Genomic DNA, 14,832 nt, shown 5'->3' with positions numbered 1-14,832 from the left:
GAAAGATACGTTCTCTAATTAGCACGTGTACCGTTTAGATCAGTTAGCATCTGTTAATGGGTTCGGGGTATTAGCGTGTTACCGCGTTAACAAAATTTCTCGCGTGACATACTTGGACGAAAGAACGACCTATGCAGCGATGCAGGGTAAAGAAATTTAGTCGAGAGCTGAGAATCTTTTGCAATTTAATCCTCCACGGACCACCTTCCGCAAATTTAAAACTCTCGAGACTCGATGCACCGATATTATCTCTTGAAAGAATATTTTGTTTTAATAATTGGAAGCTCAACGAAAGCTCTGCATACATTTCCCTTGAACAGTACACAAATTAAAGGTGGTACAAAAATTCAACAAAGTACAAATAGAGAATGCAAATAGAAAAAAATACCTAATCCAAATTCTTGTTTAACCCTTTGCACGCGTTGCTATGACCGAGAAACATATTTTGTGGCCCTAGGACCGCACATGTCCCAAGTTAAGTGGTAGACTATTTTATGTTCTTATTGCCAGCGTTGCCATGAACGAAAATCGCGTTTAAGTAGAAACGAGCGCTGGTAGTTTTGAATGACTATCGCGGCAGTACCTCGGCCTCACGGTAAAGTTTACACAAAAGCACTCTGTACGTAAAGGATTAACCCCTAAAAATGTCAAAAAATTGTATGAACCATTGGTATCGTACAAGGAACAAATCCCCAATGCATCCCCGTTATCAAAGAAACAATTAGCTTTTTAAAAAAAACAAAATTTGACAGGAGTCCTGAGGTCGTCGATAGACGATCCCTACGACCAGATGCGACGGAATCGTCTGGTGGAGCCGAGGACACGAGCCCGGAGTATCTCTCCCCACCGTCCATTGTCTCAACGCGATTCCCGGAGCCAGAGCGTGGCACGGAACACGAAGGAGCGAAAGGGCTCGATCGAAGGTACTTCCTCGAGATCCGAATGGTTCGACAAAGAGGCGGCCGCGAGCTACGAGGAAACGGGACGCAAGCAACGAGCGAACTTCACCGGTGCATCAACGGACGAATGGCTGGAGGAGGCGCCGCCGTTGCTCGCGGATCCGCGGAATCAGTCGGCCCCGACGAGCACCGGCAGGCTGGTTCGTATTCCGAAAAAGGTCAAAGGCACGAGGAACGATTGGTCGGATTGCGCGCTGGTGAAAACGGCGGAAACCAGTCAGACGAAAAGCAACCACCAAGATGACTGGAAGGAGAGGCCGTCGAGCGCCGGTGACTCGAGAAAGAGCATCCTCGAGTGCGACGTGAATCCGTATCTGTTGTTGAAGAAACAAAAGGACGAGGACGACCTGAGCGACGACCTGTCGGACAACGCCCTCGAGCAAGACGACGCGAGGCCGCTGTCCAGCCTGTTCGATTCCTCGAAAGTGAAATCGATCGAGAGGATACCGAACAGAAGCGCGGTCGCGGCGATCGGTGGCCAAAGGATAAGGGTGTTCAACGAGCCACGAGAGATCTCGGACGACGAGGAGGTCCCGCCGGTCACGAGGATTCCCATACCAAAGGTTTCACCGAAGCGACCACCGAGAAGGCTGAAGGAAGCCAAACAAACGCTGAAGAGTATTCTGAAGCGGGGGAAGGTACTCGAGACCAGGAGGAAGAACGTCCTGTTCAACGTCGACAACGTGATATTCGCGCCTGAGAAGCCTTCGGAGGTGACACGATTGTCTTGGAGCAGGATCGGCAGGATCGCTGGCTGCACCTCCGCCAGGGAACAACGGGGTAATGACGAGTCGGAGGAGGAAGAGGAGGAGGACGAGGAAGAGGAAGAGGAGGAGCCAGTAACCGCGCCGAATGATCAGAGAGAGAAGTATAATTTCATCACGATCCCGAATATCAGGGACCCGAAAGTGGACAGAGTGAGACCCAAGGAAGCCAGGGTCGCGCAGGATGTGTGCCAAAACCCCGTTAGCCCGGTTGTCGACGGGATTAAGGTAGATAAGCTCGTTACTTCTATTAATGTCGAGCGTGTCTTTAAGAAGAAGGAGAACGAGGTGCAGAGGCAATCGGAGGACATCGTTCCGCGAAACTTCGCCGATCAGACCGTTCACTCGCCGAAACGCGAGAACACGAGGGAAGATAACGAGGAGAGGAAGAGGATAGAGGAAGTGAACGAGATCAGGATGGAGGAAAATACCGAACTGCAGATCGAGATCGAGGAACGGAAGGATCGTATTCCAAGCATCGCTGTGGACGAGAAGGACTTGATATTGAAATCTGAGGGTAAGAGTTTAGATCGTTATGGTCATCTTCTATCTGCTTATCTTATATTTATATTTCTACAAAAGAAAAAAGATATATATATATATATATATTTGTTCGCAAATATTTGTGGATAGAAATGGAAACCAATATCTTGTATGTTTTCTCACAGTTAACAAATTGATATATTTAAATAATGATATTAAAATATCGACAACAATTCGCAATAAACTATTTTAAACAAAAACATTCACGCTATCTAGAAAATTCTTCTCTCTCTTTCTCTTTCACTCTTATTAACACGTGTTTACTCTTAGACGATTCTCACGAAACTGTTTTATTCTGGCACATTCTTTTAAACATTTTTCAAACATTATTCATACTATACTGCAATCGCACATATTATATTTATATCATCGCAAATGATTTTCACTTATTCTATCTCGTTCCCATTCACACATATTAAACTAACACTCACACTCCAACATAAACATAATCCAACATAAAACCAACAATCACAATATTGTGTATAACATTTTTTCTTCTTTTGACCTCTAGATAAAGCTATCTTACCTTATCGGGAAAATCTAGGACACCCTGTATACAGGGTGGGTCACCACATATTGCCATTTAGATGTACGTCATCATTATTACGATTGCGAAAAATGTTTCGGATGAAGTTGAATGCTTTTGAGAGAGGTATATTCTAATGGCACTAGTTTTTTTTGTAGATGAACGTGTAAAGGACATATGAAGGTCATTAACATTTTTTTAAATGGAATTATATACTTTTTATTACATCGACTCCTTCATATTCTTTACAAAAAAGTATTAACTTATTTATGTTAAAAAATCATTAGTTTAGGAGATATATTTTGTATTATCTCATTTATTTATTCTTATCTTTATCATTCTGGTATTATCGTTTTATCGTAATTTTTTTTCCTTTTTTTATAGAAATACTACTTGAAATAATACGTGCTAGGTTGATACAGTACTTGATCTCGAAGTCAAACAAGAATCTAGGCTGTCTATGTATCGTGTGCGACGCAACGTTCAGATTTATTTGATTTATTCCATAGATATCGGAGTTTATCGCGGCTCTGACACGAACTACATGAAAATTAGCATTTTGCAAACTGGCTATTGCTACACGATCGTTAGTCATCGTGTACTCAAATGGCCTTCCTCTCCGCGATTCGTCACTTCCAGAATCGTTTCTTTTTTGCACAAACAATAATAATTGCCTTCCTTCGGTAGTTTCTCTGGTCTAATACCATGGTCATTTTGGTTGCAAAATATTTTTAATATAAAAGATTACTTTAACCCGTAATAGACGATTCCAGATAATCGGAGATAATTTTGAGATAATTATGAATATAATCACGGCATTAGAACTATTTTCTAAATTATACATTATACATATATTCCCGTATTCGTAATTACAATGTTCAGCTGCTTATCGGTTGCAGTAAGATAAATGAAATGAAATACGTAGTTCCAAACAGCTCGTGTTAACTGAACTAAAAAGGTTTTGAATTATTGCTACTCGTAATTATAGACGTCTTTTTAAGAAAAACGTTTCGAACATGATAGCGTGATATCTGTTAACAATAATTATTTCTTGAAAAATTTCTTCATCTTAAAATTATAAATCTTCGGGCAATTTACGGAATAATTCCCCTTTCGCTGGGTATCACGAGCGTGTAATTATGCTTTTTAGAGATCTCGCGCGTTTTCTCTTCTTTTCATGGCTACTCACGGTCTCACACTTGCATGCGATTATACTTAATACAATAACCGTGCTTGTTTATCGAGAGACAGTCGTTCGTCGTTCATCTCTCAGATCTCTATCGAAAGTAAAATTTTATTACAAATCTTCCACGCTTCTTATACCGTATCATCCGTAAGTTTTAATTGAATTAATTTAATTTAACAAATCGCTCTTATTATCCAAATTTAACAACTCGTGCAAACGATTAAACGTGTGAGTATCTTGTAGGATTTTTGCTAGATTAATCCTATGCAGACAGAGATCTACGCGTCTAGTATACAATGACTTCTCTTCAATAACAAAACAGATTTATTTAACACTGGGTATATGCCTATTTTGCCTGAAATAAGTCAATTTGACTTAAACATCAAAATCGAAGTTTCTTATAAAAAATAAAATTTTATTTTAAACATACTTTATTCAAAACAATTTTTACATATATATTCTGTTTTTAAAATACATTTTTCGCAGATTTTTGCGAGCCAAGACACTCTCATTCGACTGTCATACAATTTAACATAGAAATAAAATCGTTCGCAAATTTGCAGAAAACTCGAAGCGATCATCCCTGTCGCGCAGTCAAAGCGAACGATCGTTCAACAGGCCAGAGGTATCAGCCGGCGATGTTCTTTTCATGGACACCATGCGTCTCAGCCTTTGCAGAAAGGTCAAAGAACCATCACCTTCCTTAGATACGAACGAGCAACCGATTCGACGCGAGGAATCCGTCGAACCCACGAAAGAAACGACGAAAAGTCCCGAGTTGGAGAAAGAGACTGACCCGTTAAAAGTGGAATGTCAGCCGGAATTATCAAACGCGCAGGAGATCGAAGAATTCCCAGCTGAAAGGATAGCCAAACCAGAAATGGAGCCTTCTACAGATGTTCAGAGCCACTATGAAGGAAACGGCGACCATTTCCGTGGGATGAGACCGACCAGTTGGTCCCCGCCGCCTGGCAAACAGAAGCATCGTTACAAGATCAACAGTTCCACGGTGAAGGCTAAAATCGTGGATCACAGCGAATCGGAACGCAGCAGTCCGCTGCTGAAAACCACTTGGAGCACGTCGAATTCCTACGGATCCTCGAAGGTCGAAATCGGATCGACGACCGCGGACAGCAACGTGTATAAAATCACGGTCAGTCCGCGAGCATCTCCTCTCGTCCACCGATTGCAGATAGGTCCAGGTACTAATGGATCGAGGAGGACGTCGATCTTGATCAACGGTGACACGACGCCCACCGCTGAGACATCGCCCGACAACAAGGTGACCATCAGCGTCGGTGGAGAAGACAGCGTCTACAATCCCACGGTGATCTCCGTGAACTCGGAGAATCCGCCTCGAATAAAGAGTTCCAGCGAGAATCGCACGCTCGTGATCCTCGACAACTACAAGTCCAACATCGTGATCGAGACCGGCAAGGAAGGCGCCAAAGAGAAACCGAAGTCGAAGCAAACGAAGACGAACGAATCGGAACCCGTGGAAGAGACGGAGCAGTCTCCTAGGAACAGCGAAGCATCCACGGGAGATAAAACGACGTCGAGTACTGCAGATACAAGCATAGACACCGACGATAAGCAAACGAAACCGAGTGCCGAGAGCAAGCCTTCCGTCACGGAGAAGGCCTCGAAGCTTTACGTAAGCAACGATCAAACGCGAAACGAGCAAACGGATCATCAGAAGGACGAGAATTCGTCGAATCTGCCGAACCTGTCCAAGGAGGCGTTGATCTCGAAGCTGCTCGAGGATTCCTTGAGAAAAGCCAGAGAGAATAGCGGCGAGGCTATTTTGCAGATACTGAAGCAGAGCTTGCTGAAGAGCAAAGAGTACGAGAGCTCGGAATCCACTCTCGAGGCCAATTACTCGAGAGCGTCCAGCTTAAATTCGGATGGTGACTTCATCTCGACGAATCTTTTCCTCGAGGAGAATCCTTACGAAGTGATCAAAGAGCCCATCTACGAGGAGATTCCCGATGAACCTCCACCTCTGCCGCTCAGTCCGCCGCCCACGGAGGATTACATAAAGGACAGGATATATTTCGGCGACATAGACTACTACAGAAAGAGCAACTCCGATCAGTTCCTTGGCACTTATCTCACGGATAATGTGTTCAAAAAATCCAACACCGTGGACCTCGCCGAGACCTACTTGTCCAAGAGTCCCGAAGACTTCTTCAAGAAAATGTCCACGTCGCCGGACGACGAGAATATCTCGAGTAAATTCGAGCTGCTCAACTTCCTCATGGACTCGAAAGATCGAGCGATATCCATCGAAGAGGAGGACGACGACGAGGTCGAGGACGAAGAGGACACGGAGGGAGATCTGGAAGCGCTGTACGAGCAAAAGGAGACCAGCCTCGGCGATCTCAGCTCGAAAAGCTCGCAAATATCCAACGTTTCCGATAGCAGCGAGGAATGCAATATTATACTAACCAGCTCATCGGAAACATCAAAAGTGAGTCTCGATCTTTCCTCTCCCTTTTTAATTTTATACGTTTAATCGCGACGATCCTTGGTATTATCTCCGTTCGTATCTCGGTTGTTGAAATATTCCTTATTTTTATTTTCCTTCCATTTTCATTTACAAGAAGAGTGCAAGTACTTTGGGTCACAGATTTAGTTGACACTTTGCAGATTTGTATATTTGGTCATCCAGTTAAAGAAAATGTATAATTATAAGGGCAACTACTCGATAGTTTTCGAGATTTTATGATTAGAGTTTTATCATTGCCTTAATTACAGATTTATTTCGAATATTTATCAAGTGCCATTGTGGCCTGATGTCAGTATTTAAAAATTCCCAGACTGGTGGCAATTTTCGAATGTGTCGTTACGCCACAATGCCACTTGATAACTATCGATAACTATTCGGAAGAAATCCTGAATCAGGATCAATATCCTAACTGGAATAAAGATGCCAAGACAGTGTTTTCTGTTGCAATTAGTAGATAAATCCGTCATAGAGTATCACGAATTGAGCTGGATGAGTAAATCTACAAACCCGCAAGGTTTCAATTAAATCAATGACCCGAAGGACTTGCACTCTGCTTGTTAGTTTCAAGAAAAATTCGTGGAGAGAAGCGACATTCTTCCTGCGTTATCAGGCTGCTGGGAATTCCTAACCACTCGCTTTGTATTTATAAATGTAAAACGCTTAAAAATTACTCGTGTTTACTTGGTAATGCTAATTTATATAATTACCTGTTAATTAGTGTTTCCTCAATTTAAACGGGAGTTAATAAATTTCCATACCTTGATTTTGAATTACGTATAATTAAATTCAAAAGGAACATGGTTCTTTCTCTATATTATATTCTAAAGTTCCAAGGGAATTACTCTCGTTAATTTGTTCACTCGGTATCATTACAAAAGTATTGAATTTTCGTGAAATGTGATCAGCCTTCTTTTCCATTGGGACCAATCAGCGGAGTGTGTATTTATAACATCAGCGAGGATGATTTTCCTTATTTCTTACATTTTCTTAATTACGCATTCATAAGGCAGCTCCCATTTAGTCGACGCGATAACGTCGCGTTTTTCGTTTCTTCGATTAAGTGTTTATTGCCCACGCATGCAGCTACGACAGCATGGCGCGTAACACGTGTAGCGATAGATCAGATAAGGATGGAAAAATCGTGATGCGAATTGTAATAGCTACGCTTTTTAAAGGTAAGGGCCGTAGATATAGAAAGAACTGATAGTGGAGTGGGATCAGAAAGCAGTCAAGCCAGCAGCACTCGGGGCGTGCCGAGACGTTGGAGAGCAGGAAATGTCTCTTCGGGACCAGGAAGTCTCCTCAGTGGAATCCCACAAGTGATTTCCGGTGATTCAAAGCACTGCGAGGACTGCGAGCAACGTTTGGATCCTCTAATAACGGACAGGTAACCGATGATACTGTAACAACATTGATTTGTTAGCGTTGAAAAGGAATTAATTTAAGAAAATGAATTTCAGACATTTTTCTTTTTATTTTATCTTGCATTATAAAATATAAAAAGGGAATATGAAAGACATTATATTCAGGAATTTCGGTGACTTTGTTTGATCAATTTTATGATTAAATTTGAAATAATTTTATAAGTTTGATACTCAGATATAGTAAAAGTTAAATTGCAATTTAGAAACTGGTATTTAAGTACTGGTATAGTGGTATACTGGTATAGTATATGCAATTTCAACATCGTGTCTAATTGTAATCGTGTCTAAAGAAAAACCACGTAATGGATATTCAGAATCATTGAATTGCGTTTTCCCTTGTTGATCCTGCTTACCGCAATAAGCGAAAGTTTCGTTACCGAGTACATATACATACGTCAGTCTTGAATAAATGCCAAGTTTGTTGCATATCTTTTCAAATTTATAATGCATCTCTAAACACGTGGAAATACGAGTTCTATGCTCTACAACGAAAGATATTTTATAAATGACACGTCAATTAGTTACAGAGACGCTTGGACGAAACAAAATAGTAAATTAATAATAAATATCTGCAATAAATATTTTAAAATCGCACTCTTAAAGTATAGAATTAGAATTTTTGGAATAATGATTAGCGAAAGGTAAAGTTTGTAAATTTGAGAATTGCATTTAATCGTTATCGTGTCTGTTTAGCGGTGTAGTGTACGCGCCATTCGTGTGCAGAAAATGCTCGAAGAAGAGGGTAGAGCGGAAAGAAATTATCACGGAAATTGTGGAGACTGAACAAAAATACGGGAGAGATCTACAAATTGTTCTGGAAGAATTCCACAGACCTATGCTAAGGGCTGGACTACTCACATCCGAACAACTTACAGCGATTTTTCTCAATGTGGAAGAACTTCTCGAGCACAACCTGGTGCTCGCGGAGAAACTGAAAGATGCCGTGGAATTTGCTCAGGTAAATAGACGGCCATTCAATATCCTCTTTATTACTTCTACATTCATTAACTCTCATTATACGTATTATACATTATCATGAGCAGATTGCATACCGAAAAAGGTTGAAGATAACTGCTTAAATCAAATATAAACGCATTATCTGCAATACTTGCATAATATCTAATTTTATAAATAAAAATATCAACGGTCCAAGTGTACATATATAGGTAGAAGTGTTTGAAATACTTTTTTCGGTATACCACTCGTCGCACATAGGCGTATGGTTTGCACTAGACGATTTAAAAAAATAAGCAAATAGAAATAAATAGAAATAATTAGCTCTTGTTTCAACGATTCACAGGAATCCGGGGACGAGGATCTCTTAACGGTGGATGTTGGAAAGATCTTCCTGGAGTCTGAGCGGATGTTGCATGCATTCGAAAGCTATTGTACCCGTCAAGGAAGCGCAAGCTTGTTGTTGCAGAATTTGGAGAAGGAGAAAGAACTGCTGCGAATTTTTCTAAAAGTTTCACAAATGGAAAACACCGTTTTGCGTAGGATGAACTTGAATTCCTTCCTAATGGTAAAAGCAATATAAAATTAATATAAAATTAATATAAAATTAATATACTTCTAGATCCGAAATCTGTGATCCAATTAAAAATTTTTTGGGGAAATTTTCTCTACGAAATTTTATTAAAAAAATTCTTCCTCCGAAGGTTCCCGTTCAAAGAGTGACGAAATATCCTCTTCTGCTGGCTCGATTACTGGAAGCTACGCCTTCTGTACGACCAGATATTCAAGAAGCAAAGGAGAGACTAAAACAGGCTCAGACTAATATAGAATTACATTTGGAACATATGAACGCTGTAAGTATATAAGTAACCTGTAATATAAATTTTAAATGAAGTTGGCTTTGATATTTCAATGTGTATGTACATATTACGTATATAATGAAAGAATTTCGTAATGCAATAACAGGAAGCAAAGGATGTGACATCGACGAAGCTTTGGAGAAGAATTTCAATTATTCAGAATGGTAGACGACCCATCGGTGAACAGGATATGGTGAATATAAAATTGAGAAAGGTAATGCTTAATATTGAGAGATACATCTACTTTGAAACGTATTTACTTAGTGCATCGTTGCATTATAAATTATAGTTGTATGTAAATTAATATAAGTTAATGCAACCATTAAATAACAGATGGCCGTAGAAGTACTAGAATGGGCACACGAAGAAGCAAAATTCGTGTTAGAAGGACGTCTCTTAGTTGCTCAGCCAACGGATAATAATTGGAGACGCGGACGTACCGTTAAGCTTGCCCCTGTGACTGCCATGTTGGTTACCAATGGCAAGGTGAACAACTTTTTCATACTTTTTTTCAATGATATTTATATGAAATTATATTTATTAACATATTACGATTTACATCGATTTATACATACGTGATCTGGTTACAGCCAAATGCAGAGGACCTGGAATTTAACGACGATTCTCTGTTTCCAAGACATATTGGTATTAAGGAAGCTACTTTACTGTTGGTTAAAGAAAAACTTGGACGTTATTCTTTATTGCGCGTAAGTTATTCTGGTAACTCAAAATCACATATAAATTTCAGTATTTATTGTCATGTGGAATTTTATGTATTTTAGGAACCGTTGTATCTAGATAAGTGTATAGTATGTTGTGAAACAGACCTTGAAGATTATTTTGAAATTCAAGAGTTGTCCTCGAAGGAAACTTTTATATTTAAGGTAATATTTTTATTATCTATCATCGTTACTATCATAGAAAATAAGAAAATAATGCTCTTTGATATATAACCTACAGGAGATTTACATAATTTTCATTGTGGTAGCGTTACAAAAATAAAATTTTCATTTGTAAAGTATTCGATACTACTACGTTTGCTATATATTATGGTTTAAGCATATAGAAATATTTTATTAATAATCTTCGTTTTAATTATAAAAAATATTATGTCGCAGGCCGAAGATGGCGCCAGAACAAAGAGATGGTGTAGAACACTACAAGTTCATGCACAATCCCTCGGTGCATGGCGTAAACGTCGCGGAGCATTGCCAAATATCATGATATGCGGTGTCGCAAGAAATTGATGAAAACACGACACGATTAGATATAAAAATAGAATCCAAATTTACAACTATTATTTAAAGGTGATTATGATTCCTAAATGCACACGAATGACCATTCGTGAAATCGATTAAACTGGCGTATAATCTCCAGATGAATTAGTAGTGATTTTTCACTACTAATCTACTTTATCAGGAGAATGTATGTGTTGAACCAAAGGATTTCCTCTGCTCATTGATGGAACATGTCAATGAGTAATAAGAAAATCTAGTTCTTGCCGTGCGCAAATTATTTTGCGTTCGGTTACAGTACGTTGCAGAAACTTCAGTTTCCTACGTCGCTGTAGTCAACACGTTGTACAACATTATATCGCGTTACAAACACTTCCTTTCTTTTCTCCTGAATACTTCAACTACGCATGTATACCGGATGAGTAATTACCCATAAGCATTATTTAATAATTGCGTTGAAATTGAAAGAGCAGAGAGTAGCTGTGATACTGACCGGTGTATTGGGTATTTCCATCAAATTATATCAAATACCGTGGTACGAATCTGAGCTTTTATTCTTGTAGACTTCATGAATGACATTTAACTTTCGCGAAAATAAATCGATAATAATGTACATAATATTAAAATGAGGTAATAGGGTTGTTATACTTTGTACCTACGATTTATGAGAACCAAGAAACTGCCAAATGTTTCATAAAACCAGGCTTGATAATGATTTATAAATTAATTAATCTACTATATTCCATAACTATCCATTGAATAATAATTAACAGTATTTTATGTCGTCTAACACACAAACTAGAAATTGTACTATAATACATTGTACTATAATTTTATTTAAGACCTAAGCCATATGTTTTGTATATAGATGTATATTTATATTGAAATTGGTTTTAGACATAATTGTTATCTTAAATTCATCATTCAATAAAAATCAAATATACTTACTTTCATGCTGTATATTGCAGCATGATCCATACTTTTTTTATTTTCTTTAACAGAGTGATTTTTCATATATGTTAAATAAATAAACAATAAAAATAAATAATAATAAAATATAATTAATAACAAATAAGTATCATTTTCCAATAATAATAAGAAAAGCAAAATGAACAAAATTGATATTTTGTATACTTAATAATAGAAATTTAATAACACTTGGACACGAATTTTAATCTGCAAAATACATTGGGTAATTCTTATAGAATTTACTTTCATAAACACTAATCCGTAATCGAAATTGCTGTATCATACTCAATTTCCAAAAAATATGAGTTTTTGTTCAAAATAAATATTATTTAGATAAAAAGTAAGACCGTTAGGAGGTACATTGCTGTACTACAAGCTACATGAGAGTAATCCGAGTTTATCAATGTCCATAATTATAATTATTTGTGCCTCTGATTAACTGTAATTGGTCATGAAAATTTACAAATAAGTTCCTGAACATACTTCCTATACATAATCTTGCAGTTTTACAAAAAGCTCTTTATCTGACACGAATTTGTTACACAGGAGGGTATTCAGTGGGCTTTTCTGAAGAAGAAACCATGAAACAGAATTGTCGAAACAATTTTCAATTCGATTACACCGAGAAAATATTCGTCGGTAACGTGTATACACGATTTTACCACTACACAACCATTGCTCGCATCTATAAGTAGTCTCGACAGTGCCGTAGCTACACGTGATCCAAGTGCTTACCAAGTGTATTACCAAGAACTACTTACTAACAGCTAACATATAAAAGTCTACGAAAGAAAAATAAAATTCATTATGACTATACAGACAAACAAGATAAGTATATATGTATTTATTTCTTGTATTTACAACGGTGATATTTATACATATTTTCGATCTTCGTTTGTGATCTTTATACTGTCCAAATTCTAAACAATCAATAATATATTAATTAATAATAAAGATATTATTAGTGAAGATAAACTATCATAATTAATAGTAAATATTGTTTACGTAAAATAACTGTTAAATAACTGTGTTAAATATCTGTTGGTGATTATTGCATAGGGTGTTTCAACCATTGCCGAAAATACTAATGGTTTATCTTTCTATTAGTAGAATGGAGTAATTAATAATTCAAGTTCATGAATTAATTATAGAAATTTGGAACTTTTCGTAACAAAAATATATTTATATCTACTTCGTTGATATTAATAAATATAAGAAACATCGATAGATGTTTTATATCGATACTTTAGCACATGGATATTTCAAAGACGAAGCATCTTCCCGCGAAAACAAGGCACAGCTTTGTCCAATCGCAGAACACTTTCAGTCGATGCGAATTCAACGTGTCGGTATCATATGATAGAATATTTACACGCGTTAAAGTGAAACTTTCAGTCTCTAAACAAAACGTTTCGTGAAATATTGTTATCCCTGATCAGTCTTTTAATTATTGCAACTGACGAAAGGAATTTCAAAAACAATAATACGCAATATCAGTTATTATTTCGGATAATTGAACGATTTTTGTAACATCGTCGTGATATGTACGAAAGGACCACAACAGAAGATTAAAAAATTGAGAGAACTTTACCACGCCCAGGATAAATAACTATGAACATTTATTCGGTGGTAATATGCCACATGTGGAAAAAGTGAAAGTGCAAATCGTCTAACGATACATGTGCTAAATAAACTGCTGTGAGTCCGAATCATATGATACAATAGAACAATAACGTATCATCGATCGTAGATTGCAGAATTCCATCGTCTAATGGAACATTGGTTAGCAGTGTACGTAACAGGCCGTTTCTTAATACTTTTCTCAATCTTTCTACGATTTCGACGGTGCATATGTGAAATAAAGTGATGCAAGTGTAAGTGTGTGTCAAATCGTGCTGTGTCGTTACGCGTTGTTTAGATATTCGAAATTTCGATCTTGTATTGGCATATTTCGATATTACTAGATAGAATAGACTGTTTCCTAATCAGTAGGCTCATTTTCTCCAATTTCGATGGTTCATTTTTGACCTATAGTCATGGAAGTGTGAGTGCGTGTGAAATCATATTACCTCATTACCTTCCTTCGATTAGATAGATGAAATTCCAGCTCCGGTTAGAATATTTCATTATCACTCGTTAGAGTAAACTTTTCTCAAATCAGCAGACCTAACTTTTTTCGATTCTTTCCGTTTTTTTTCCAAATCCAGTGCCGAAAGTGAAAGGATGTGGAAAGACGTACTGCGTAGTTATATCTCGTGGCTTATCTCTCTCATAATCCGGTTTCGGATTCTGATTTTCTTATATCACTAGATAGATCCTTCCCTCCTCTAATAGAATCAGTGGTTCTTTTTCGATTTGATTGATTTTTTTTCGAACTACAGTGCCGAATATGGGAGTGTGTGACAGGTCGTACTGCGTCATTATATCTCGTGGCTTATCTCTCTCATAATCCGGTTTTGGATTCGGATTTTCTTATATCACGCGATAGATCCTTCCCTCCTCTAATAGAATCAGTGGTTCTTTTTCGATTTCCTTGATTTTTTTTCGAACTACAGTGCCGAATGTGGGAGTGTGTGGCAGGTCGGACTGCGTAGTTATCTCTCGTGGCTTATCTCTCTCATAATCCGGTCTAGGTTTCGGATTTCCTTATATCACTTGATAGATCCATCCCTCCTCTAATAAAATCAGTGGTTCTTTTCCGAGTTTAGTGATTTCTTTTCGAACTACAGTGCCGAATGTGGGAGTGTGTGGCAGGTCGGACTGCGTAGTTATCTCTCGTGGCTTATCTCTCTCATAATCCGGTCTAGGTTTCGGATTTCCTTATATCACTTGATAGATCCATCCCTCCTCTAATAAAATCAGTGGTTCTTTTCCGAGTTTAGTGATTTCTTTTCGAACTACAG

The 14,832-nt window shown here is 38.1% G+C and overlaps 1 protein-coding gene across 1 annotated transcript in view; it reads left to right on the top strand.

Annotated features, from left to right (window-relative positions):
• RhoGEF64C (Rho guanine nucleotide exchange factor at 64C) overlaps nt 1-11,745 on the top strand; it is an 84,774-nt gene extending 73,029 nt beyond the window's left edge. The window contains exons 4-14 of the mRNA XM_017906405.1: nt 753-2,240; nt 4,542-6,448; nt 7,663-7,874; nt 8,605-8,869; nt 9,212-9,433; nt 9,570-9,719; nt 9,832-9,939; nt 10,059-10,211; nt 10,316-10,432; nt 10,508-10,609; nt 10,844-11,745. Coding sequence (XP_017761894.1) covers nt 753-2,240; nt 4,542-6,448; nt 7,663-7,874; nt 8,605-8,869; nt 9,212-9,433; nt 9,570-9,719; nt 9,832-9,939; nt 10,059-10,211; nt 10,316-10,432; nt 10,508-10,609; nt 10,844-10,972 — 4,853 coding nt within the window. The 3' untranslated portion in view covers nt 10,973-11,745. The remainder of the gene's footprint in view (nt 1-752; nt 2,241-4,541; nt 6,449-7,662; nt 7,875-8,604; nt 8,870-9,211; nt 9,434-9,569; nt 9,720-9,831; nt 9,940-10,058; nt 10,212-10,315; nt 10,433-10,507; nt 10,610-10,843) is intronic.
• Nucleotides 11,746-14,832: the final 3,087 nt, after the last annotated feature.

The sequence above is a fragment of the Eufriesea mexicana genome, unplaced genomic scaffold, assembly GCF_001483705.2.
Source record: "Eufriesea mexicana isolate 0111107269 unplaced genomic scaffold, ASM148370v2 scaffold5379, whole genome shotgun sequence".
NCBI classification, from domain to species: Eukaryota; Metazoa; Arthropoda; class Insecta; order Hymenoptera; family Apidae; genus Eufriesea; species Eufriesea mexicana.
The sequence above is the reverse complement of the archived record's forward strand: the minus strand, read 5'-3'. Positions and strand labels throughout refer to the sequence as shown.